A 27,477-nucleotide genomic window follows, 5' to 3' on the forward strand; every position below is an offset into this window, starting at 1 on the left:
GCAACCGTGGTTCAGTCGCTGTATGAATGGCAGGGCGCTGTGCAACGTGTCGTCTTTCCGGAAGTGTGCATCTTGGTTTAGACTGATATTTCTGCACTTCTCAGTTGATTGTCCTTAATATGTACAGTATGAATTTAACGCGAGCTGGATACTCAGACTTTATTTTGCACGTAGCAGGTATTCGGTTTTATTGCACTGATTATAATGCAGAAAGCGTCAGTATTTCAACGGGTAGAAAATTAGCTGTCTAGCTAGCTCCGCCCAAGGTAGGTAAAGCGATTTGTTCTTGATATTTGGGCTCGTTATGAATTTTACTTTGGTTTATTAGTCTATACAGTACACTAAATGTGACTGACGTTTCAGTCCAACATTACTTTCTACACCTCTGTAGGAAATGGTTTTGGTGTAAGGGGTGAAACCGTGTTTAAAAAAAAAAAAAGATAATTAAATCGAATTATATGAACATTTTAGGCTACTGTTGCCTCTATATATTGTCAATAAATGTTGAGGATCTAGTTTTCAACAATGAATACAGAACAACAACTCTGTAGTGGAAATAATCATGAAGTGACGTTACATGCTATATTCATCCGTGACTGGCAGATTTGGTTACTATAGAGATGACAGCTGAGAAAGATGGGCTATTTGAGGATCCAGACTTTACATCTGATGACTCCGCCCTCTTCTCGGATTACACCACGCCCCTTTCCAGGCTCACCGGGAAAGTCACCTGGCTCCGTCCCGAGGTAATCTTAAGGACATGCGGTACCACTGAAACGGCTGACCTTGTGTCCTAAATCATGCCCTACTCGCTATTACGTATAAACGGAATTATATATTATGGGTATTCTGTATCATATTATGTGCATCATTTGGAAACTATCCTATTGCATTACATTGTGGGATTACATGAGTGCACTTGATATGTTCCAGTTTGCTCTTGAACATGGAAAAACGGCCAAAATAATGGACTATATGGTAAATAAGAAACATTTTTGAGAGAGAGAGAGAGAGAGAGAGAGATGCAACATTATTGCTTATTACTGAAATTAAAATTGAATAACATAATAACATTCTTCATAATTTAGAATTAGATGTCTTTCCTATGTAGATGTTGGGTGGACATTTACTGAAAGTGAGTGAGAGAGCTCGGTCTGCAACTGCTTGGTTGGATCAGAAATCCAACCTCCAGACCATCAAGTTGTGTATGCTTTGTGAAGGATCATATATTTTTGTGTATGCTTTGAAAGGATCATATATTTTTGGAGGATACAAAGCAAAATATTTTCAAGCAGTAGTAAAGCAAGCCTGGCATTCACTTTCAAGTTTTTCAAATCTTAAAAGCTTGATAGAAAATGCTCCTTAAATGGGCCTCTATGGGGGCTGTACTGATAAACAGACTGGCTAAATATACAGTCATATGAAAAAATTAGGACACCCCATTAAATATTTAGTTGTTTATTAAGAAATGTCAACATGTCAATTTCTGATCTTGTTTTAAGTTGTACCTCTAGATGAAAGTGATGTAATTGCATGTAAACAACAAAAAAATCACTTTGTTTTCACTTATTAAACAAAAGAAATCCACAAAAATGAGTATTTCAACTGAGGAAAAGTTAGAACACCCTATGCCCTAATAGCTAGTGTTTCCCCCTTTGGCCGAAATAACCTCAATGAGACATTTCTTGTAGCCATCTACCAGTTTCTGACATTGACTGGAAGAAAGTTTCCCCCACTCCTCAGTGCAGAATTCTTTCAGCTGTGTGATGTTTGAGGGGTTTCTTGCATGCACAGTACGTTTCAAATCACCCCACAGGATCTCAATAGGATTTAGATCTGGGCTTTGACTTGGCCATTCCAGAACTCTCCATTTTTCACTTTTCAGCCAGTCCTTGGTGGATTTACTGGTATGTTTTGGGTCATTGTCATGTTGCAAGGTCCAGTTCCGCTTCAGCTTAGATTTTTTGACAGCTGGTCTCACATGTTCCTCAAGCACCTTCTGATACAATGTAGAATTCATAGTGGATTCTATGATGGTGAGCTGGCCAGGTCCTGCTGCAACAAAGCATCTCCAACCCATAACACTTCCACCTCCATGTTTCACAGTTGGTATGAGGTTCTTTTGCTGAAATGCTGTATTTGGTTTACGCCAAACATGTCCTCTGTTATGGTGTCCAAATAATTCAATTTTAGATTCGCCTGTCCAAAGTACATTATTCCAGAAGTCTTGGCCTTTGTCTATGTGCACACCTCCCATGATAATTAAAGTTGTGCAGTCTCTTTCTGATTGTAGATTCATGCACTTTGACATCAACTGTAGCAAGAGCTTGCTGTAGGTCCAATGATGATATTTTAGGGTTTTTGGAGACTTCTTTAAGCATCTTGCGGTCTGCTCTTGGGATTAATTTGCTTGGACGGTCTGACCTGGCCATGTTGGCAGTTGTTTTAAAAGTTCTCCACTTGTGAATGATTTTCTGGACAGTGGAATGGCTGATTACAAATTCTTTTGAGATCTTTTTATATCCCTTACCAGACTCATAAGCATCAACAATCTTCTTTCTGAAGGCCTCAGAGAGCTCTTTGGCTCTCACCATGGTGATACCTCTCACTTCAACAATTAAGAGCAAACCAAACTAAATGTCTGAGGTTTAAATAAGGCAACCCTCCTTCAAAATGCTCTGTAACAGTGTTCTAATAATTTGCACCTGATGTGATACACCTGTAGGTAATTTTAGCCATTTTAAGTACAAATAAATGTGGGAGTATCCTTACTTTTTCCTCACAAGAAATTGGATTTTTTAAAATTACATTTTACAGATCATTTTAAAAAGACTTTTCTTTGTTTTTATTTGTTTAGTTATATTACTTGAATCTCCCAATATTGTTGAAATGAAGATCAAATGTCTATATGTTTAACTATTTTAAAAAAAACACAGGCTTTCATGGGGTGTCCTAATTTTTTTTACATGACTGTATATACCAATACTGTGATAATAAAATGAAGTGAAGTGACTTGTGGCCAAGTATGGTGACCCATACTCGGAATTTGTGCTCTGCATTTAACCCATCCAAGTGCACACACACAATAGTGAACACACACCCGGAGCAGTGGGCAGCCTTTTTTTTTTTTTTTGCTGCGGTGCCTGGGGAGCAGTTGGGGCTGGGCCTTGCTCAAGGGTCTCACCTCAGTCGTGGTATTGAGGGTGGGAGAGAGCGCTGGTCATTCACTCCCCCCCACCTACAATCCCTGCCGGACCTGAGACTCGAACCCACAACCTTCAGGTTCACCTTCGGGTTGCAAGTCCGACTCCAAACTGGCTCTTAGCCCCCTTTTTATTAATAGCTTTCAGCAGTATTTGATACTGGAATTTTATACTCTAGAATAATTGAATGCTAGCTAGTAAGTGTAGTGATGACAAAAATTGTTACCTAATTTGCTGTCTTTTGGATTAGGATTGTAACATAACCATATAGGACTATTATAAAATACACCCAGTAAAAAAAGGACAGTTTTTGTGCACTGTCAAGTATTGCTGTATGATTTCTAGCAGGTGTTGTTAGTCTGTGCCATGATAATGCCAGAAACAACAGAAGGCTTTATTTTTGCACAGCAAATCTGTACGACTCCATGCCTCTTCCCTGATGACTTTAATGAGGCTTACCCAAAGCAAGGCATTCTGGGAGACTGCTGGTTGCTGTGTGCTTGTAACATGCTGCTGAAGAACCGCTATCTGCTGGATCAGGTACACACAAAGACACAGATCCAAATACATTATAATATCCCAGAGATAAATATTTTTGTGGTGTAATTTTATTGTGATGTTGAATATTGATACAGTTGTTCATTGTAACTGAGCAGGAAGAATAGGATTTCTGTTTCATCCCTTCTAACCTGGGTGGCGTAACATTAGTCCACTGAGGCGAGCGTAGTGAAGAACCCAAGTGCAGCTTTTAATTAGCAAAGTGAAATCCACAATACAAATAAAGACTTGCCTTGACTTGAACAGACTTGACTTGGAGGGTGGTAGAGTGGAGGGTGGTAGAGTGAAGGTGGAACAGGGGGAGGGATGGAGGGCCAGGCCCGTGAAGGGGTACAGGATCTGGATAATGACATGGACCGTGGAACAATGGGCAAGACCATGGGTCATGAAACAGTGGTAGACTGTGGAGGGCCAGGGCCATGGAGCAGTGACAGACCGTGAAACAGTGGAGGGCCAGGGGACCACCAGGTCAGATCCAGAGGAGCGTGGAGCCATAGCGGAGCAGGCAGAGCAGGCAGCCATGGCGGAGCAGAAGGGCACCAGGGCGGAGTAGGCGGAGCTGAAGGGCACCAGGGCGGAGCAGATAGGTCCGAAGATCCCCACGGTGGAGCAGACGACCACCACAGCAGAGCCGAGGAGAGCAAAGATCCCCACGGCAGAGCAGATGACCACCACAGCAGAGCAGATGTCCACCAATGTAGAGGCCTCCTTGGTCATGACAGGACAAACTGTGAGTTCATGAAAGGCCTCCATGGCCATGACAGGACAGGCAGAGAGTTCAGAAACGGACGCCGCCGCCTCGGGAGTTTCTGCCGCGGACACCGCCGCCTCGGGAGGTTCTGCCGCGGACGCCGCCGCCTCGGGAGGTTCTGCTGCGGACGCCGCCGCCTCGGGAGGTTCTACCGCGGACGCCGCCACCTCGGGAGGTTCTGCCGCGGACGCCGCCACTTCTGGGGCAGACTCGTGGACAGGAGAGGCCTCTGGGGCAGACTCGTGGAAAGGAGAGGCCTCTGGGATGTCAGCCCATCGCACTGACATCAGAGGTGGATCCATCACACTGGCAATCAGTCTCATCAGTCCTGGCCCAAGCTCCGCATTCGCAGGAGCTTGGGTACTATATCCCCCCCAAAAAAATTCTTAGGGGAAACTTGCATGGCATCCATGGCATGACAGGGTTCTGGCAAGGTGGCCATGGCATGACAAGGCTCTGGCGTGGCAGCCATCTTGACTGTAAGCTCTGGCATGGCAGTCATGATGAGTCGAGACTCAGGAGTAGCAGCCGTGACATGAACAACTCCTGACATGACGGTTGGGACATGACAATGCTCCGGTGAGGTGCGTACCGGACGATAGCAGGGTTCCTCATCCGCAATCCCCACGGTGAATGAGGAACCACTCATTCGGAGTGCAAAGTCAATATATTTAGCCGATATACGATATATTTAGCCGAGTCCAGTGAGTCAATATATTTATTCACTGAGGCCAGTGAGGCGTGTGATGTGGCATTAACAAAGAGTTTTCTTTTGTGAGGCCAAAACGGAAAATGTCTTTGAGGGCCACGTCATTAAAGTCCACTAAATGGCACAATCCACAAAAATCCTCAACATAATCCTCTATGGCCCTGTCGCCTTGACGAAGGCAGAGGAGGCGAGAAGCTGCTGGGTTCATGGTAGCGGTCGTGTATTCTGTAGCATTAGTCCACTGAGGCAAGCATAGTGAAGAACCCAAGTGCAGCTTTTAATTAGCAAAGTGAAATCCACAATACAAATAAAGACTTGCCTTGACTTGAGCAGACTTGACTTGGCATGAACAAACTTGGCATGAACAAACTAGACACGAACAGACTGCAGGTTACAACATCAATACACGACAAGAGACAATAGCTATATGAGGGCTATATATACCAAACAATCAAGGACACATGACTTAATCAACCAATCAGAACAAGACACATGAAACCAAGGAACCAATCAGAACATGACACAAAGACAAGGGTAACACATGACAAGATCACAGGAGGGGCAAGGAACACATGACTGGACAGAAACCATGACTAATCTCCAAAAAGAAGACATTCGAACAATGAACAAGAAACACAACAAAACCCAAACCCCATGTTACAGGTGGTGAGAATCATCTAGGTACTTTCTTGTGCAGATGCCATACATTACTGTCACACAGCAATTCTTCCCTTTCTTCTTTTCACCTCATATACATCAGACCACCTATTCACCATATAGAGCTATCTGCCTAACAGCTTGTGACTATAGTCACAGAGCCACTGGTACCCCGTCCTCCAACCTGGCAATAGACTGCTATTATTTTCTCTTTGAGTGCATATTTCTTACAGAAAATGCCCTTTTCTGGAGAACACTATAAACTTTGAGTTGGTTCCCCTTGTTAGAATTGCTAGGCTTGTTGGGTTCATTCACAGTGCTGACAAGTTAGCTACTATTACTCAGTGGCAGCTCTAAACATTGTGTTGTTCCTCAGTGGTGGTTTGGTTCCTCAGTCCAGTTGGGTGAGCCTGTGCCCATGATGGCCTCAGTTCCTATTCTTGGCTGACAGGAGTGGAACCTGTTGTGGTCTTCTGCTGTTGTGGCCCATCCACCTAAAGGTCAATGTTTTGTGCATGCTGAGATGATTTTTTGCTCACTGCTGTTGTAAAGAGTGATTATATGAGTTACTATACCCTTCCTGGTATCTTGAATCAATCTGGCCATTTTCCTCTGACCTCTCTTATCAATAAGGCATTTCCACCCAAGGAACTGTTGCTCTCTCAATGTTTTTTGTTTTTTGCACCATTCTGTGTAAACTCTAGAGAATGTGTGTGAAAATTCCAGGAGTTCATCAGTTTCTGAAATACTCAAACCAGCCCATCTGGTACCAACAACCATTCCACAATAAAGTCACAGAGATCACAATTTTTCTTCAGTCTGATGTTTGATGTGAACATTAACCGAAGCTCTTGATCTGTATCTACATGATTTTAAGCATTGTGCTGCTGCCACATGATTGGCTGATTGACTACATAAATGAGCAGGTGTACAGGTGTTCCTAATAAAGTGTTCAGTGAGTGCACTAGGCATAATAATCCATAATAATATGCATAATAACATCTCCAAAAACATGCTAGTAGGTGCATTTAAGATAAGATAAATTGCCCCTAGGTGCAAATTAGTGTGCGAATATGTGTGTGCATGGTGCCCTGTGGTGGACTAGCGTCCCATCCAGGGTGTATTCCTGTCTCACACTCATTGTTCCCAGTATAGGCTCTGGGTCCACTGTGACCCTGACAAGGATAAAGCAGTTTCTGAAAGTGAGTGAGTGACTGAAAGACAGGCAGTAAATGACCTTTTACTTTTTTGGTAAAAAGTAAAATGTGTGGGTGGCACGGTGGCACAGGGGGTAACATTGCTGCATCACCGATTCAGGGTCCCCCAGATTCAGATTCTAAGCTTGCATTACTCTCTGTGTGAAGTTCCTGATGTTCTCCCTGCATCCACATGGGTTTCCTCTGGGTTCTCTGGAACCCCTGATCTCCCCAGTTTCATCCCACCTCCTGCAAACATGCCAGTAAGTTGATTGGTTACTTTAAATTCCACTAAAGTTGTAAATGAGTGTGTAAGTATGTGTTCACCTGTTACGCTGCAATTGATTTGCTCAGTCCCAGTGTTGCTCAGTGTTCCCAGGTTAGGCTGCAGAGCCACCACAATCCTAACCAAATAAAGAGGTTACTGAAGATGAATGAATGAACAAATCAGAAAAAAAATTGAAGTGCTGTGCATCCCCAAATCAGGGACTGGAAAACAATGAATCATAATGAGATGAGACTGAGTGTGTGTATGATTGTTCCAGGTGATGCCCCCTGGACAGTGTGTGTGGGGGCAGAGAGGTTACACTGGTCAGTTTCGGTTCCAATTTTGGAGGAATGGCCACTGGACTGAAGTTCGGATAGATGATCGTCTGCCCTGCATCAACAACACACCCTGTTTCTCTCGCTGTCACAGCCCCATGGCTTTCTGGGTAGGATTATTGGAGAAAGCATATGCAAAGTGAGTACTATGGGGATGTTCATTAAATGAATTAGAATAAACTCAATATTGTTATTCCATATTTAGCCTCATGGTCTTCATCCATGTTTATGCTCATCAAACACACCCAAGTCAAACACATCCAAACACATCCAATTCCCTCCCTTCTGACAAAATGCTTGTGTAGCTAACAATTGTTTCTCTAAATAAATCTCAGTGTTATATGTTAATGTTATATTCAGAAATAATGGACATTGCCCTGAGCATATATAGTTTAAGTGTGTGGTTTCTATTTACACTATAAAACTTTGTGGACAACTGACCATATGTGTTTTGTGAACATCCCATTCCAGATTTATACCATTCCAGTTTATCCCAAAGGTGTTCAGTGGTGTTGAGGTCAGGGCTCTGTGCAAGTCACCCGAGTTCTTCAACCTTGTCAGACCATGCCTTTATGGACCTCGCTTTGTGCACAGGGGCATTGTCATACTGTGTTTTAGGCCCCTTAGTTCTAGTGAAGGGAAATTGTAATGCTACAGCATATAAAGAAATACTATACAATTGTGTGCTTTCAACTTGTGACATCAGTTTGGGGAAGGCCCACATATGAGGACAGGTGGACAGGTGTGCCCAAACTTTTTTGCTATATAGTGTATCTTCCAGTACACAAAAATGCATATATTGTCTGTCTGTTTTTTTAAAGGCTGCATGGTTCATATGAGCGTTTATGGGCAGGACAGGTGTGTGAGGCAGTCGTGGACCTGAGTGGGGGTGTGGCTGAACGCTGGAGTTTAAAAAAGTCTGTGAACACACCTGGTGGGGGGAACTTGTTCCCAGAGCTCTCAGAGGAGATGAGGAAGCAGAGTTACATCAGTTGCTGTGTACACGAAGCCCCTGAAGGTGAGTGGGATAACAGCACAAATATAATATGCAATTGTCATTGTGACAAATTAGATAGAGTTGTTTTAGAGCACTTGGCAACTTTTGTAGAAATAACAGATATTTAGACCAACCGTAGGGAGTATGTTAACAGAAATCAAAGGTGCTTCTCTGTCTGATTAAAACTGTGTAGTAACTAGTAGTTTACTCAAAATTCTCATTAAGTTGTTTCTTAGACAAAAGGCATCTTAGATAAAAAATATTGAAAGAATTCATCACATTTAATAGACTTTTATAAAAACGAAATATCATTATGTTTAATTTATGTTTCCATGTCACCCTCCTCTACACTTGACTAAGGTAGAAAAGCTCATTTCAGGTTTGGTTTTGGGATGGGGGATGGGGAGGGGTTTGGGGTGGAAGGTCGGGTGTGTGGGGACAATAAACATGACTGAAAGGGACGTCAAAATCCTGCTGTAGCAAACACAGTTAATAATATTAAGGACAGTAATTACTACTATATGACTACTAAATGTATTTACATTTTTTTCAGAGGCACACATTAATTTATTATCTGAAACATTCATTAGGATTATCTGTAATAGGCATTCAGGTAGAAAGTATTTATTGCCAATTGTCAGTAGGTGTGGCATATGATGAGGAATAATAAAATATAATAATATGAGGTTTAACCGATGTTGTAAGCAATACTTGTTTTGATGGCTCGAATTCAATGTTCTGCACGTTGGCAACTAGCTAGCTAGGTATACGTGGCCAGGAAATAAATCAGTACAACAAACAGATTGCAGTCTGGTTACAATTAGAAACATGTTTTACTGACTCGTAAATGTAAATGAATGTCTGGCTGACACATCCTTTGTTTGAAGGAATTACCACATTACTTACTAGACATCAGCCATCACCGGAACACTCACAGAATCACGTCACTGCTATAGTCGCAATTACAGTAAGGTAGGCGGTGGATCACACCACTGTAGGGAATGTTAGGGGGTGTTGTTTTGTGTCTATAATTAGCACAACTACTTTCTATATGCATTATATTGTTTACATAGTTATTTTTACAGTGATAAATGATTAAATAATAAAAACAATTCCTGTTTTTTCCAGGATGGGCGGGGACATGTCCCCCTGTCCCTCCCGGGAGCCTAAGCTCTTGACTAATCCTCTACTGCACAATTTAGTGTTTTTTCTGCTCCCAACATACAGTATTGTGCAAAAGGCACAGAAAAACACACACAAAAAAAAAACTGTCAAGCAAAGTTGCTTTCAAAATAATGAAACGTTCCTATATATCAAATAAATTATTATAAGTATGAGTAAAAACGGAAAAAAAAAAACAATTAATATTTGGTGTGACCGAATATTGCCTTTTAAAACTCTGACAGGTGCACTATCATACAATTCTATAATGAAATCAGCTGGTAGGTTGTTCTAAGCATCTTGGAAAATCTGCCACTGTTCTTCCTAAGCCTTCCAGAAACCTGCTTCTGTTTCTGCAGGTAATCAATTAAAGCCTAAATGATGTGCTTTTCTGGTAAGTTTATTAACAGAGGTGGGTAAATCGGCAGCGCAGTCACCTTGGACAAGCATATTTTGTGTCCAGCTGTCATTTTTTTGCATTCTTAACTTGCAGACAAGTAGGTTGAACAGAGTAAAAAAGTTTAAAAGACTGTAAAACCCTCCTTGTTGACTTTATCAAAACAAAGATTCTTATTGATATGTATAGTTTGTTTAAAATTAATGAGCTTCATGTAATGTGGTAACTATACCTCACATCAGCCTTTCATGAATGAGTAAACTTTGAGCTTGTTCTTTAATGAGAATGTTGTGAGCTAACTTGTATTACTGAATAGATCCTGTGATGCTCTTGCTGAAAATTTTCTTCACACAATTGTTTGGCACATTATATTGATTTAAAGGGAAAGCCCCTATCCTGGACAGTATATTCATTTGTTTCTCACAGGCTGTGTTAAAGCACTTAACTAGCTCCCCATACTTTATTCCATTACGTTACATAGCACTTTTTAACATAGTCAATTAGGTTTCCAGGCACCCAGAAATTGAGATTGTGCAGCATATTGAAGCTTTTGCTTGCCTGGTGGGCTAGCTAAATGAGTTTGTCCACTCTTCTTAATATCCTCCTTTCTTTAAAGACAATTACCCTTTGTTTAACAATTATCTGTGAAAAAAACAACAACTTTTTACTGACACACTAAAGCAGAAGACATCTATAGATAATGCAAGAATTTAGGGCATCTAAGACTTTTGCACAGCACTGTATCGCATACACTTATTAGCCAATGAGTCAATGGGCTTAATATGGGAGTTGCCCTGGTGTAAAAGCCTTGGTCATGAAGTAACCTGTCTACTAAACTGTAAACATCATTAACAGTGAACTGTGAACAGGCAGCAGACAAGTTCACAAAAGTTGCTATCTGGTGCTACTGCCCTCTACTGCACTCTTTTGGTTGGGTGTCTTGGGCACTTAAAAAACTGAAATAAGAACAGCGCAAATAACAGCTCTGTTCCTCAGGAACTGCTCCAAGGAAGTAATCACTCACATCCCATTCAACATTTTGCATGTTAAAAAACTTTTCTTATTCAAGCACAATGCAATTGTTTTTTCTGGTTAGACTGATCTGCATAGTGTGGGCAAAAGGGGAATTTCTCTTTTATAGTTTTAACACCTGTTGTGAATCTTTCAGCCTTTAACCAGTAGGAAGTACATACTGTGCTTAACACAGTAAAGTGATAATGCAAAGTAAACAAGTTAAAAACTACACCACTAATTGTTACTACTAATTCTGCACTTATACAGTGGATAGAAAATGAATGTACCCCCTTTGAAAATTTTTACATTTTGTTGTGTAAACTTCTGTAAACATCATGGCTCATGGAACTTGTTTTCCCTGATCCAAACAACACAACATACCACATAAATGCTATTAATTTTTTTCATTTGAAAAAAAAAAGAAGTATTCCCCTTAAGTATACCCCCACTCCACCCCCTAGAGTCGGTACTTGGTAAGGGCACCTTTGTTAGCAACTACAGCTACCAGTCTTTTTGAATAACTCTTCACAAGGTTGGCACACCTGGATTTGGAGATCTTCATCCTCTCCTCTTTGCAGAAATGTTCATGCTGGGAGATGTTAGTTGGTTTTCGCTGATGGACAGCAACATTCAAGTCATTTCATAGATTTTTAATTGGATTTAGGTCAGGGCTTTGACTAGGCCTCTCCAGAACATCCACCTTGTTCCTAGCAAACTATTCCATGGTGGCTTTGGCCTCATGCCAAAATTATTGACCCATTTTCAGATTTCATCAGGTTTTTCCTTAGAATCTCCCTGCACATGGCTCCATCCATCCTTCCCTCAGTCATGACAATTTCCCCAGTCACTGCAGATAACAAACATCCCCACAACATTATGCTTCCAAAACCATGCTTCACAGTCAGGATGGTGTTGTTTTAGTGATGGGCCGTTTTGGGGTTTTGCTAACCATGACATTTGGCATTCATGCCAAAAATTTCTACTTTGGTTTCATCTGACCACAAAACCTTCAGCCAATTTGTTGCAGGATCCTTCAGGTGTCTGTGCAAGCTCTAAATGGGACTCAAGAGAAATAGAGAATTTTTTTGAGAAATTGCTTTCTTTTTGCCACCCTCCATTACAGGCCAGTAATGCAATATCTTTGAAACTGTTGTATTGCACATGATTCCCTCTGTTGGCCATAAATCCCTGTAGGTCTTTCAAGGTTGACACTGGGTTCCTGGTGGTCTCTCTGACCAAGTATCTTCTCTCCTGGTCATCTAGTTTTGACGGACACCCACATTTTGGCAGACTGTGGGTGGTGCCATGCACTTTCCACTTCTTATTGAAGGACTAACTGTGCTCTGGGGTATCTTAAAAGCACAGTTGGGAAAATTAAGTAACTATGTGACCTTGAAGGCAAGTTTTTTCCTGAGATTGTTTAAGGGATGTTATACTAAAGGAGGTGTATACTTATCAAACCAAGATATTGTAGTTGTTCATTTTTAAATAATGTTAGATATGTTTTTATTGTTAGCTTTTGACTTTAACATTGTTAATTGTAGTGTATAGATTAGCAAGAAAAATAGATTTATTCTATTTTAATTTCAGTTTATTGGTCAACTAAATGTCAAAAAAGTTAAAGGGTGTGTATTCATTTTATATACACTCTATATCAGTAATATTAGGTAAATGGTGCTGTACTGTATTGTTATGGTCACCAAACTTAAACCTGAAGTGGGTGATCTGCATTTTACCTTTTGTTATGAATGTCATATTAATTATATCATTATGTACTATACTGATTGTTATTGAAATACAGCATAATATTATACATGTATTATAATAAATTATTATACAGCATATTGTCATACTTTATGTACAGTATTGCAGTGCTGTAGGCTGTAGTTTGTACTTTAGTATTTTGTTGTAATCATATGTGAAGGTTTTTCAGTACCTCTAGCTGCAGTGGGTTTTCTCTATCTTTCTGTAGGTGCCCCTGAGCAGGGTCAGTTCCACGCTCTCAGTGTAATGGAGTGGAAAGATGTGAAAACAATTGCTGGAGCACAAGTGCAGCTGCTGCAGATACGCAACCCGTGGGGCAGGAGGTGCTGGGAAGGAGCCTGGACTGAGAAGTGGGTGCTGTATTTTCCACACTATGGGACATGATTATTTTTTGCCATCTTTGCTGTGTCTTATAACTCAAGTTGTAATTTTTGCATTAGCCTATTTGCAATATGCAGGTAGCAGTGAGAGTTTCTGCCAATATACGAAGTAAAATCACATGCTATTATCACACTTGTAAACAAAAACACAGTTGTTGTCATACAAAATAATAATACGAGTGTTAACATTACAATAACATAACTTTGAAAATTCCATTAGGGAACATGATCTATAGCATGATGTCTCATTAGAGCCACAGTCAATTCACTCTAATAGTATTAATGTTTAAACAATAGAAGTTAAGATTTATTCATCTCAAAGGCTTAAGGACATGTCTGACCAACAAAATAATAATGGATACTGTAATGCAGGCGTACATGAAATATCTCACAGCCTCTTTCATTCTCTCCCCGTTCCCTCTGTCTCCTTTTTACACACACACACACACACACACTTTAGAGGAGCAGGGTGGACTTTGCTGGACCCCTCATGCTCTGCAGATCTGCTGGGCCACACAAAGGAGGGGGAATTCTGGGTAGATGAGATGGAATTCCAGCAGAAATTTGATGAAGTCACTGTAGGATATCCAATCAGTGAGGATCATCATCTTCAGAGCATTTACACGGGTACCCACAACATGTTTGATTCTTGTGTTCTGTTCACTACTTAGAAACAGACATCCTAATTGTCTGAATACCAATTTGGCTCTATTAATAGCAATATAAGTAATATTTATGATAATAGAGCTACAATCAATGTACCCAGGCTGCCTGTTAGGTTTGGCATTGACTAGAAAGCACAATTGTACAAGAAACAAAAATTACCAATGCCAACTGGTAACCAAGGCTATACCAAAATGCTTACTTAGATGATAAAATTATATCAAGCTAACAAAAACACCAATAAAATTATACATTGTTATCAAATTACATTTCTAATAACCAACTGAGTTTTTAATTTACGTTACTCAAAAAATATTTGTTACTTCTCATACAGTGACTGCCTACCTTAATAGTAGGTAAACAGTGGAGGTAATATAGCACAATGACGCGATATCTGCAACAGACTAGACAAATTTCATCTGTGTCTCATGTCACATATCTGTGCATTATTGTACACAGTTTTTGAGATTTGAGTATTACCATTAACCAATTTTCTCTTACACTTTGAAATATTTGAATTTCAAAAACCTCTCATGTAGCTTTCAGACATAAACCAAAAAAAAAACTGTTTGGCAGACCAGTATTCTGGATCTTGTAGATTAGTGAATACTTTTAAATGTAAGGTCATGGTTTTCAACTGAGACACGGGCTGAAAGAGAGCGAAACTAAGAGTTTGTGTCCTTGTGTTTAACGTGACTAATGTGTGTTCCACAGTCACTTGCTTGAAATGGTTAAACTTAGTGAGTGACAATAGAAAACAGGGATGTTTTGGCTCTGACGTGCCATCTGGTGGAACTGGTTTTTAATCTTCCTGATGTTCATAGTGTACACAGGCATCTTAGGGCAATGCCATGTACATTCCTGCTACGTCCTCACATAGCAGGAATGTACATGGCATTCAAGTGTCAAGTATAAACCAAGCAGACTCTCAATTACTTGCATTCAATTTCAGCCTTTACTCAATCCAAGATAGCAGGTCAGAGCATTATAGGAAATTTATTAAGACTGCACCTGGCATTAAGACTGTTATTGTTCTCTTAAATTAGATCTCTAAAACATAGCAAAGCATACTTAATTACGGGGACTGTTGTTATCATTTTGGGCTTCTTGGCTCTTACAATACAGTTAAACTTTGTTTAACAACTAGTCAACTTGTCTTACAGAGCTTCCACAGGCACTTGTACCAGGATGTTTCCTCTTGCTCACTCATGCAAGTTGTACTTTTGTGCCAGGCTAATTCACTTTTGCATAAACCTACCGAATGTTACTGTTTCCCCACATTTTGGATGTTTTCATCTGGTTTTGCTGATCATCTTTATTGTGTTCCATGTTTTCAGTGGCTACAGTACAAGATAATAACTTGAGTGCCATGAGGAAAAAAACTTTTACTGGCTCCATACCACGTTTAGAAAGTAGAACACTGTCTGGCAATGAAGTTAGTCTGTGGAAGTTAAAGGTAAATTAGTGTTAAAATGATAATTTAAGCCAACAAATATGGTTAAATCAAAAAATTTCCAAGATAGTAGCTAAATCTGTTTTTCTTTGCAGAGAATCATAATCTAGACTGAATCTAGGAAGTTCAAGTAACAGGCCTCAATGGATTATAAAACATTGTTTCCTCCAATCCTTATGGTCAGCTTTGTAGGAATTCGTAAACTGCCGTCTTTGTGTCTCCTCACTTGTTACAGGGTCTCTCTTGACTCACACCCAGCAGATAGGTGGCTCCTGGGTCAAAGGCCATTCAGCAGGGGGTTGCCGTAACAACAGTAGCTACAGCAGCAATCCTAAATTTTGGTTAAAGGTTCAGGAAGGAGGAGAGGTGCTCATGTCAGTCCTGCAGCATGGACCATGGAGCTCACTGTACAATTCCCAGAAAGGGCAATCAGTTGGCAACACTCATCAGCACCCGTACTATCAGGCCATTGCGCTGCACGTATGGAAGGTTTGTGGGAGAAATTGTCTAGTGGGTCTTATTGCATTCTCCATATTGCAATTTGTTATATTTTATCCTTAATTGGTCTCTTCTGTCTAAGGAATTATATCAGTGACTATAAAATAGTTTCTAGTGTTTGTTTAGTCATATTGCATTCTCACACTTTGGTGCTAGCAGTTAATTTGGCCACTTCTCAGCCACTCAAGGGCGAGTAAAGAGATTTGGAATATGACTAGTCTGTGTGTGATTTTATGGTTTATTTTGGTTTCACAGGTGGACAAAAAGCGCTTTAACTTGACGCGGACACTGAACTCGATGCCCTGTGCATCCTCACTCACACACACATATGAGCGTGAGGTGGTGGTACACGCACACTTAAGTGCTGGGTTCTACCTGCTCGTGCCCAGCACCTTCCTACAGGGAGCACAGGGGCACTTCCTTCTTCGAGTGCATGCTACTTGCCCCACTTACCTCAGGTGTGCACACATTTCTTTTATTTTAAACAAATTTATACAGTATAGTCATCTTTTGATTTTAAACATCATGTGGAAATTTGGGATGTTTACTGTTTATACTGTATTTGTTTTTTACCAGACATTTGGTTGTTATGAATCAACATCTTTCCTTTACACTCTTTGTAGTGCAGTAAAGGTGAATGTGCAGCAGGAGTGTGTAGGTGGAGAATGGGAGATGGCATGTGTGAGCGGCTGCTGGACAGTCGGCTCTACAGCTGGAGGAGGTCGGAACTTCCCGTCACATGGGCAGAACCCTCATGTTCCCCTCAGAGTGACTTATGACCCTGGGGGTACAAACGTTAGAGTCACGCTACGACAGCATAGCCCAGAGAACAATCTTCATGCCATTGGCTTTCATATTTATAAGGTCAGTAGCAGGGGAAGGCAGACTGTACACATATCAATATGATGGATATAATACATAGACTTTATTATGATGTGTAATTGACAGCCCACAGTCCAAATCCAAGCCTATAACACCAATTAGGCAGAGCTAAACAGAACGGCACAATAGGAGAAACGTGTGAATTTGTTCAATCCTACATGTCCAAATTTTAGGCTATGCTTAGAAAATTTATTTCCTCTTGGTAGTGTGCATGCTTTTGCTTGGTTGGTTGCTGAGATTCAAAAAGACCATTCAAACATGAATATTAAGATTTTATAAAAGTTATGCAAGCATAAAAAAAGCAGCATTGTCTATGTAATTGGTGAGAGTAAAGCTTACGCAAGCATTCCCATATAGGGACACAGCATTTACACATCACAATGGTGTAATATTTGCTGTGAATATTAGTAACTCACAATTTATTAATATTTTGTACATGCATATTACGTGCTCATAAGACCACTATTAACCTAACCGTTAATCTATGTAGACTTACATATTTTTACTGGTACTGTATATGTTCTATGTAGGTTGTAGCACACTACAAATATAAACTTGCATCACGTTTCTCCTGCTTTTAGGTGGGACTACTGTGACACAGTCACTAAACACATTATACTAATTCTGCACAACAAAGAACCACTGTACAGATAAATGGCCCACTTAGTGCAATGATTGGTGCCTTAAAACAAACAAACAAACAAACAAGAACAGGAATCTGAGACTACAAGGGGCACAGTCTCACAGAATCGGTGACGTTGAAATTAATTTTTTATTGTGTTATTCATAATATTCATCCAGCCACCATTTTATTGTGATTACTACTCTTATATGAACAAGCATACAGCATGTTAGAAGCATGTAAAGCATGTGGGTGACAGATAAACAGAATTTTCTTCAGTCACACAGTGACAGGAAGCTCTGTTTCCGCTCTGAGGCACTGACTGAAAAATTCAATTTTGTATGAAACAGGATGTTGTCATTTTTATGGAACATGAAACATCCCAAAGAGTTAGTGATTTTGGTTAAAACACACTCTGTAATATGCCAATGACTTGACTAATAGAATGAACTAAAGCATGGACACATATCCCACCACAGTACATTAATAATTCCCCTTTGTTAACTCTGCTTTTTCTCATCCATGACATTATAGTAGTATCTATTCAAAACAAAGCTCTCACCAAATCACAACAGCAACATTTACATGATGGTTATTGTCAAAATGTGAAGGCAGCATTGGACACACCGATAAAAGTCATACATGTGTGTGTGTAGGTCGTCGGTGAAGCGGACTGCATGGTGATTTCAGGTACAGTGTGCCCTGTGGTGAGCTGTGTTCCTCACTCTCACTCTCAGGAAGTCAGTGTCCAGTGTAGGCTGCCCCCTGCTGGCTATGTCATTCTGCCCTCCACTTACCAGCCAGACTGCAGTGCAGAATACACACTCACCATCGCATGGAAAATACCAAGGTAAACACATTCACACTCAACAGATGATGCTTTTCAAACATGTGAAACTTGTACAGGGTGGACAAATCAAATTCATTAGCTAGCCCACTTGGCAAGTAAAAGCTCCAGTGTGCTGCCCAGTCCCATGGTTTAGCCTGGCAACCTAATTTACTAGACAAAAATATGGTAACTAACATAATGTAAAAACCTGTGGCTAGCTTGTTAAGTTCATTAATATTGACTAAGGGAAATGCGTCACACCAGCATGAAGTGCATTAAATTTAATAATACCTACCAAATGGAAACTTTCATAAGGGATACTTTTTCATTTTCTGGTTGTTGAACCTACTTCAAGGTCCTTGGGCAACTATGAATTACAAAGTGAATCTGCTTTTGACGGCTGCCAGGGCTACGGATTTGTCCACTCCTGTTATGCCCTGTTCTCTTTTTATGAATGGCAGTAGTTTCACTGTGGTGGTTTAAAGCACCTTAGTGAATGATTTATTCTAGAGGCTGTTTTATATGAAAACTTTAAGGGTCTATTTGCTCATACTGTAGGATTCTGCTCTGAAGATAAGTTTTCAGTCTGTTCACAGACATTGGTACATATGTTTGTCTGTGTTGTGTGTGTGTGCAGGAAAGCAATAAGCTGTCAGGAGCGTTTGGGCCAGGCAGTTCAAGAGGTGAGTGCAGCTTTAAATCGCATATCACACTTTTTTCTGTTCATTCGTTAACTGCATTGAAACCCCACAACAGCCCTACCATGATTCTTCTAGCTTTATTTTAGGACAGAAATAATGTACCATAGAAATTTTTATTGTTAGATTAGGGATATGGGAAGTAGAATATTCTGTCATGAAAATCTGCTGTAATTTCCATATCCCATTGTTTCTGCAGCAATGCCTACGATAACCAAAGCCAGTTCAGTACTGTCCTAAATTTGCACATTTTTCATATCTGTCTTCAGTGTAAACTGACATGATATTTTTAAAATCAGTAATGTTATATGCATCATCCAAATGTGACATAAGTTTTTATTCTAGATCTAGACTAAAATTCAATTTAGCAGTGTCTTATTGCCTATGAGGCGTGTTCGCATGCGTGCTGACAGGGCAGAACCAGCAGGTGACACTGTGCAGTCAATGTTAACTGGACAGGGTCTTGTGTATGCTTTAATGCCAGGGTTTATTACATTATTACTCACTAATTAGAGCAGAAACCTGGACATGAACACAGCAGCTATATTTGGAAAACATTTACTTGTCCAAGAAAATTTACTATGCAAAATCGTCTTCTTCACATACTGAAGGTTGTGTCATTTACCAGATTACAGCACAGCTGTCTATCATTAGTTGTTTACTGTTGGGGAGTAAGCTCTGAATTTATCTCTGGACTCTGTACTCTGTTGTTTATGCGTTTGTGTCTGAGAAACCACAAAATTAAAAGTGTATACAAAACTTCATAAACCAAACAAGTTTATGGATGTATATATTTTTTTTTTTTCAATTTTCACCTGGTACATAAAAACTCTTCAAGGGATAACCTAGAAATAAGGTCCTTTGCAAAATTATGTCAGATCTTTTCTCACCTTTCAATTTTTCGATTTTTTTCTCACCTTTCACCTTTATGCAATTGTAAAGTATAAAAATAAAGTGAAAAACAATCAGAAACTTTTATAGAAAAAAAAGAAAAATAAAAAAACTTACAATAACCTAGTTGCATAAGCGTGTACACCCTAAACTAATACTTTGGTGAAACACCTTTTGATTTTATTACACTACTCAGTCTTTTTGAGTTCATCACTGTGGCACATCTTTACTTGACAATATGTTCCCACTCTTTCTTGCACAAACATTCTAGATCCATCAAATTGTAAGGGCATCTCCTGTGCACAGCCCGCTTCAGGTCACTCCACAGATTTTTGGTTGGATTCAGGTCTGGGCTCTGGCTAGGCCATTAAAAAATATTGATCTTCTTTAATCCATTCCATTGATGATTTGGATGTATGCTTTAGGTCTTTGTTGTGCTGAAAGGTGAAATTCCATTTCATCTTCAGCTTACTAGCAGACATCTGAAGGTTTTGCACTAAAATTAACTGGTATTTTGTAGCTATTCATGATTCCCTCCACCTTGATAAAAGCCCCAGTTCTGGCTGAAGAAAAGCAGCCCTAAAGCATGATGCTGCCACCACCGTGCTGCACCATGGGTATGGTGTTCTTTTGGTGATGTGCTTTTTTTTGCACCAAAGATACCTTTTGGAATTATGGAAGTATACCATTTGGAATTGGTCTCATCAGACCATAACAAATTTTGCCACATGGTTTGGGGTGATTTATTTGGGCTTGGATGTTTTTTGTGGGAAAAGGCTTTCATCTAGCCACCCTACCACATAGCCCAGATGTTAACAATAGAAGAGACTGTTGTCATATGCAGAGAGTAGTCAGTACTTGTCAGATATTCCTGCAGCATGTTGCAGTTGGTCTCTTGGCAGCCTCCCTGGTAAGTTTTTGTCTTGTGCTTTTGTAAATTTTGGAGGGACATCCTGTTCTTGCTAATGTCACTGTGGTGTGCCATTTTCTCCACTTGTTTATGATGGTCTTTGCGGTTTTCCATGGTACATCTAATGTTTAGAAAAAAAATTTGTACCCCTCTCCTGAGCGATTCCTTTCATCAGTGAGACCCTGTACAGGCTTTGTCAGCTCTTTGCAGTCCAGTCAGATGAAACCAAGAAGATGTCAAGAAAATCCTACAGAAACAGCTGGTCTTTATTTGAGCTTAATCGGAATAATTTAATTAATGACAGCTGTATGATAATTACTTTTGAACATGAGATTGAATGTTATTGGCTCATTCTGAAAACAGCCACATCCCTCATTATAAATGCGTGTGCACACTTATGCAGCAAGGTTATTGTAACTTTTTTAATTTTTCCTATTTTTCTTTTTATGCTTTGTAATTTCCATAAGTAATCCATAAGTATTTGGACAGTCACATAACTTTTGTAATTTTGGCTCTACGAAAAGTAGAGGCAAAAACCACCACAATGAATTGGAAATGAAGCAATCAAGATGTGATTGAAGTGTAGACTTTCAGCTTTAATTCAAGGGGTTGAACAAGAAAGAGTCCTTCCATAGGCTCAAAAGTAATTGGACAAGTGACCGATAAGTAGTTTCATGGTAAAGTGTGGCCTGTTTCCTCATCATTTTTATGACAGATTATGGAGATAAACAGTCTGGAGTTGATTCCAAGCATTGAATTTGCATTTGGTAGCTGTTCATGGGAACTCTCCATATGCGGTCCAAAGAGGTGTCAATGTAAGTGAAGGAGGCCATTATTAGGCAGAAAAAAACAGACCTATCACAGAGATAGCAGAAACTTTAGGAGTGGCCAAATCAATAATTTGGTGCATTCTTAAAAAGAAGGCAGGCACTGGCAAGCTCAGCAACAGCAAAAGTCAAGAACACTCTGGAGGAGGTAGGTGTATCATTGTCAAAATCTACAATCAAGAGACACATTCAATGAATGTAAATATAGATGGTTTACCTCAAGATGCAAACCACTAGTAACACTCAAGCACAGAAAGGCCAGATTAGACTTTGCTAAAAAAAAAAAATCTACAAAAAAAGCCTGCCCAGTCCTGATACAAGATTAACTTGTACTGTCAAACATGTGGAGGAAGTGTTATGGCATGGGCATGTATGGCTGCCAGTGGAACTGGGTCACTGGTGTTTATTGATGATGTGCCTGCTATTATAAGTAGCAGGATGAATTCTGAAGTGTATAGAGCTAATACTTTCTGCTCAGATTCATTCAAATGCTGCAAAACTGATAGGACAGCACTTCACAATACAGATGGATAACGACGTACTGTACCGTATCCAAAATGCACCATGAAAGCAACCCAAGAGCTTCTTAAAGAACAATTAAATGATCTTAAATGTCCAATGACCTTAATCCAGTTGACCATACTTTTCACTTAGTGAAGACTAAACTGAAGGCAGAAAGACCCATAAAAAAAGCAGCAACTGAAGTAAAAAAAGCAGCAACTGAAGTGCAGTAAAGCCTGGCAAAGCATCTCAAAGGAGGAAACTCAGCATTTGATGATGTCCATGGGTTCCAGACTTTGGGATTTGCATCCAACTATTAAAGATAATCTTAATATTTATGATTTTTAGTTTGTCCAATTACTTTTAAGCCTGTGAAAATGTAGAAAATGGCTGTAATTCCTAAACAGTTAATATTTTTATGAAGCCCCTTGAATTAAAGCTGAAAGTCTACACTTCAGTTGTGGTGGTACACAGAAACAAAATTGTGGTGGTGTATAGAGATGAAAATTGTGTAACTGTCCAAATACTTATGGACCTGACTGTATGTGTGTGTGTGTGTGTATATATATATATATATATATATATATATATATATATATATATATATATATATATATATATATACATACATATACATATACAGTCCTCTGTATATATTGGAACAGCATGGCCCGTTCTTTTGTTTTTGCTATACACTGAATACATTTGGGTTTGGAGGAATGAGGCAATAGCTCAGAATTTCAGCTTTGATTTTCTGATGTGTTAAACAACTTAGAATGTGGCACCATTTGTCTGAACCCACACATTTTTCAAGTGATCAAACAATATTGGAAAATGATAGGGGCTTCTTGTTGCTCAGGTATGCAGGTTGGCCAGCTGTTGATGAGAGAAACACTGTGAGAGCTGTGAATGAAAAACCCAAAAACAACAGTCAGTGACATCACCAACAACCTCTGGCTCATTAATCTTTATTGATGATGTAACTCATGATGGTAGCAGCAGAACGAATTCAGAGGTCTACAGAAGCATTCTGTCGGCCAATTTACAGAGAAATACAGGCAATCTAATTGGGAGGAATTTCATCATGCAGCAAGACCAAAACACACTGCCAACACAACAAGGGACTTCATCAGGGTGGAAAAAGTGGAAGGTTGTAGACTGGCCAAGTCAATCACCAGACCTTAACCCAACTGAGCATGCATTTCACCTCCTGAAGAGGAGACTGAAAGAAGCTGTGTTACAAGCATAATACAACTGACTGGCAGAACACCCACAGGAGTGATGTCCAACAAGGACCGCAACCTCCTCAGAAAGTAGAGGCGAATTTGACCCTTCTATTACACAGCGTCTGTATTGATAGTCCAATCCAGTTTGTCTTCCATATGCATGCGCAGGTACTTATATGTGCTCACAACCTCCACATCCTCTCCGTTGGTGATGGCAGGCAATAGGTGGGGCCTGTACCTCTTGAAGTCCACCACCATCTCTTTTGTCTTGCCGAGATTCAGCCAGATTCTACACCGAGGCCCTGTACCCCACTATGGCTTTGTCATCAGAGAACTTCTACACATGACATGACTTTGTTGTACCTAAAATCTGAAGTTTACAGATTGAACAGAAAGGGAGCCAGTACAGTTCCTTGAGGGGCCCCAGTCCTGCACATAGCCATATCTGACACACAGCCATGGAGTCGTACAAACTGTGGTCTTCTAGTGAGGTAGTCTATTACCCATGAGATGATGGATTCATCCATCTGCATCAAACTTGAGTTTCTCCACCAACGGTTCAGGCTATATGGTGTTGAAAGCACTGGAGAACTCAAAGAATATAACCCTCACAGTGCTGCCTGATGTGTCAAGGCAGGAGTTTTCCCTGTTCAGCAGATAGATAACCTCATCATCCACACCAATGACATCATGGTAGGCAAACTGTAGTGGGTCTTGTGCAGCTCTCACCAGTGAAAGGGTGAAAGTGGGCTAATATCAGTCTTTCTAGGGTCTTCATTATGTGTGATGTTAAGGGCACTGGTCAATAGTTGTTTTTTGATTGCCCCTTCTTGAACACTGGGACCACACATTTTCCATTTGACAGAAACCCTTTCCAGACAGCAAATGCTGATTGAATGAGTTGCTGTTGTCCAGAGATGAGAGCTCTTGGCAAGGCAAGGGTAGTACTGAAGAGGAGAGGGTGTGAGTGGGGCTGTTATTAAACCAGATAAAAAAAAATTGATTGAGCTCATTTGCCCATTCACAGCTGCCCTCAGCTGATTTGGAGCCACTCTGGTTGGAGCCAATAATGTTCTTCAAGCCTCTCCAAACATCACACAGGTTTTTCTGCTCCAATTTGTTCTCCAGGTTGGTCTTATACTTCTTCTTGGACTATTTAATCCTCATTTAAGCTCTCTCTGGACCTGCTTCATTTCCTCCCTGTTCCCTGCACTGAAGGCTCTCTTCTTTTGGTTGAAGGAGTTTTCAGCTCACTACTGACCCATGGTTTATGTTGGAGAAGCAGCATACAGTTTTAGAGGGTATGACAGTGTGTACATAGAAGTTAATATAGTCTGTTATATGCAAGTTGTTATGCTGTCTATGTCCTCACCATGTGGAGCATAGAGCACATCTCAGTCTGTAACCTCAAAGCATCCCTTCAATGATTTTCACTGTCCTGTTGGTCAGTGGTTGCCGCTGTACCATGGTCTTATACAGGGGTATGAGATGAACCAGGTTATGATCTGATCGCCTCAGTGGTAGGAGTGCTTTGTAGCTGTAGGCATCTTTGACATTTTTGTACAGCAGATCCGATGTTGTCTCTCTTGTTTTACATTCCACGCATTGAAGGTTGTTAGATGTGAAGAGAGAGAAGCATGGTTGAAATCTCCAGATATAGCTATAAACGTGCTGGGGTGATGGGTCTTTAGTTTCATGATGTATGTGTGGATGACATCACACGTCGTGTCTGGGTTTGCAGAAGAAATATAAACAACAGACCCAACGGTGTGGTAAATAACACGAATGCATTCTGACAAATAGTTCAATGTCCGGGATACAGATGACTTCTTTTTCTGTGATATTACTGGGGTTACACAATTTGTTATTAGCAGATTTACATATTACAGCATACGGCTATACCAATATACTATCCCACCTTTATTGTAAACCACTAATGCTGTGTTTTTTCTTTACTTTTCAGACTTCTCATGTCTCTGTGATGGGGCTGTAGTGTTTCAGAGGAGGGTGCTCTTTCTGTCTCCAGCTTTCTGCTGACGTGGGTTGTTTGATACTGGCCATAGATGAAAGCCAAAGAGTTTACATCTCGTTTAGTACATCTTGTCTACTGGGCCGACTCTAATGAAATCCGATGGCGCTCTGCCCTGCCATCTAATAGGAGCTATTGAAGCTGCCGCCCATGCCATGGTCTCTCTCGTGGCTTTTACAAACACTGTGCTGCCATACAATGATCAGTTGAAAGCAAAGTGTTCTACCATCAAGAACAAAGAGTTCACTCAGGGAGAGAGTTACCGGCTGACCCATACAGAGCTGGTGTGCCTGCCAACAGCCAAACCAGGATTGAGAAAGAGAGTGGTGAACAAGTCAGCTCTCATTCCTTCTAAAGTGGCCAATGGCTGTTTTAGAACAGCATATTTTTATAGACCAAATAGGTCACATACTATGTTGTAAATGTTTGAGCAAATTTTACTGTGGTACAAACTCAACACAGTTATTCTTTTAGGTAAAATAAGTGTCTACTGTCACCTACCCTTTGCTCTGCATATATATTGTGTGAGTTTGTGTTTACAATTTAACAAATAAACTGGTGCAAACTGGTGGAAAACAACTGTCTTTAAATTATTTTTGCTGCTCTGTGACTAACTTGTTTTTCATTTTTCTTTTAACATACCTGGTTCTTGCTGAAAATTAGTGTGAAGAACCCAGTAAGCTTGTCTGCATGGATACAATGCAAGCTTAAATCTGGACCAGATGGGCTGAACTGCAGTCCAGGAAGGCCTGAGACATGCACAGTTTGATGATTTCCCTGCTCAATATGCCATTCTCCATATCATCTCAAATATAGACTACAAAAAATAAAATGTAAACAAATATGGTGTTTTCATTCACATTTTCTACCCAAAAACATTTAAGGCCTTACACAATTCTTGTATACATCCTTATCATATAAAACTTTGGAATAATTAAAAATCCTTTGGTTTTAATAAGCTTTGTTGTTATGTTAAGAATGCAATTTTTATTTCTCTGCATATATTTGATATCCCCCTTGGAACGCCAGTGTTTCCAGTGTAGAAATGCTTCTCCAATATTAATTTGTCATCTTTTTTGGTCCATTAGTTCCTTACACTTATTGTCATGGTGGTCTGTTTTCCTTTTCTTTGCGATTATAATATTAGTCTTCAGCCAGCAAACGTATAGCCACATTGACAAATATCACACAAGAAGAACTGACTGGATCAATGTTACTGCTAATACTGAATACCTAATGCTCTCCAGACCTGCCTGATCCATCCTGATGCCCTACTTCTGGTTGGAGTTCTCATCACTTGGAAATCACTCGCTGTTGCTGAGGATGGACCCACATGGACAGCCTAAAGATCAATGAGATTACTGAGGATGGTGCCACTTAAAAACCATGAAGATGGCTTTGGACTTTAATTGAGATTATAGCTTTAGGACTGCAATTGCCACAGTTTTGCATTCAAGTCTCCATCAGTGAACAGTTGAACTTCAGCAAAATAGACCATGTGAAAAATATAATTTCCTATTTACACAATTACACTTGTTGACCATGTAGTACACAGTTATAGAAGGGAATTATTTATAGCTGCACTTTTCGTTATCACCCAGATGAAGATGGGTTCCCTTTCGAGTCTGGATCCTCTCAAGGTTTCTTCCTCATATCGTCTCAGGGAGTTTTTCCATGCCACTGTCACTTCTGGCTTGCTCATTTGGGATAAATTTGTATGTTTAAAATTTATATCCTGAATTTGTATATTTCTGTAAAGCTGCTCTGTGACACTGGCCATTGTTAAAAGCGTTATACAAATAAAACTGAATTGAATTGAATACTGCGAGTACAGTTTCAGACTAATATTACATTAGAACTACAACATAACTGAGCCTAAGTCTGAATGTGGCATCCAAAGGAACAGGCCTGTTTGAGTATATGAAAAGTTTGTATCATTAAGTACAGAATAGTTGGGACCCTCCACACGTGTACACAAAATGATGGCAAAAGTCTGAAAAATTTTGTACGCAATTCTAACGGTGTCTTTAAACAGACGATAATAAAAGAAAAATAGAC

At 40.0% G+C, this 27,477-nt stretch overlaps 1 protein-coding gene across 7 annotated transcripts; it reads left to right on the top strand.

The window, feature by feature from the left end:
* Positions 1-27,377, top strand: capn10 (calpain 10). 7 transcript variants are annotated; one of them, XR_004580322.2, is made up of 15 exons: positions 1-266; positions 604-746; positions 3,612-3,743; positions 7,620-7,816; positions 8,499-8,695; positions 13,219-13,360; positions 13,851-14,017; positions 15,742-15,995; positions 16,260-16,462; positions 16,628-16,868; positions 18,165-18,358; positions 18,975-19,020; positions 24,418-24,518; positions 25,354-26,252; positions 26,667-27,377. XR_004580322.2 is itself a non-coding variant. In XM_034314752.2 (14 exons), exons 2-14 carry the CDS (start codon positions 621-623, stop codon positions 25,370-25,372), a joined length of 2,019 nt encoding a protein of 672 aa, XP_034170643.2. In that variant the 5' UTR covers positions 1-266; positions 604-620; the 3' UTR covers positions 25,373-27,377. The 7 variants fall into 7 exon arrangements, 6 of the variants coding, with proteins under 6 accessions (XP_034170643.2, XP_053083507.1, XP_026781151.3 ...); XM_034314752.2 differs by having other exon boundaries at positions 25,354-27,377; XM_053227532.1 differs by lacking the exon at positions 3,612-3,743 and having other exon boundaries at positions 25,354-27,377.
* Positions 27,378-27,477: the final 100 nt, after the last annotated feature.

Source organism: Pangasianodon hypophthalmus, chromosome 21 (genome assembly GCF_027358585.1).
Source record: "Pangasianodon hypophthalmus isolate fPanHyp1 chromosome 21, fPanHyp1.pri, whole genome shotgun sequence".
Lineage (NCBI taxonomy): Eukaryota > Metazoa > Chordata > Actinopteri > Siluriformes > Pangasiidae > Pangasianodon > Pangasianodon hypophthalmus.

Bases quoted from the DNA above. Each gene is read 5' to 3' on its own strand.
- capn10 (XM_034314752.2), top strand. From the start codon at position 621: ATGACAGCTGAGAAAGATGGGCTATTTGAGGATCCAGACTTTACATCT. The intron at 747-3,611 runs GTAATCTTAAGG...ATTTTTGCACAG, and splicing joins TCACCTGGCTCCGTCCCGAG to CAAATCTGTACGACTCCATG. The intron at 16,869-18,164 runs GTCAGTAGCAGG...GTGTGTGTGTAG, and splicing joins TTGGCTTTCATATTTATAAG to GTCGTCGGTGAAGCGGACTG.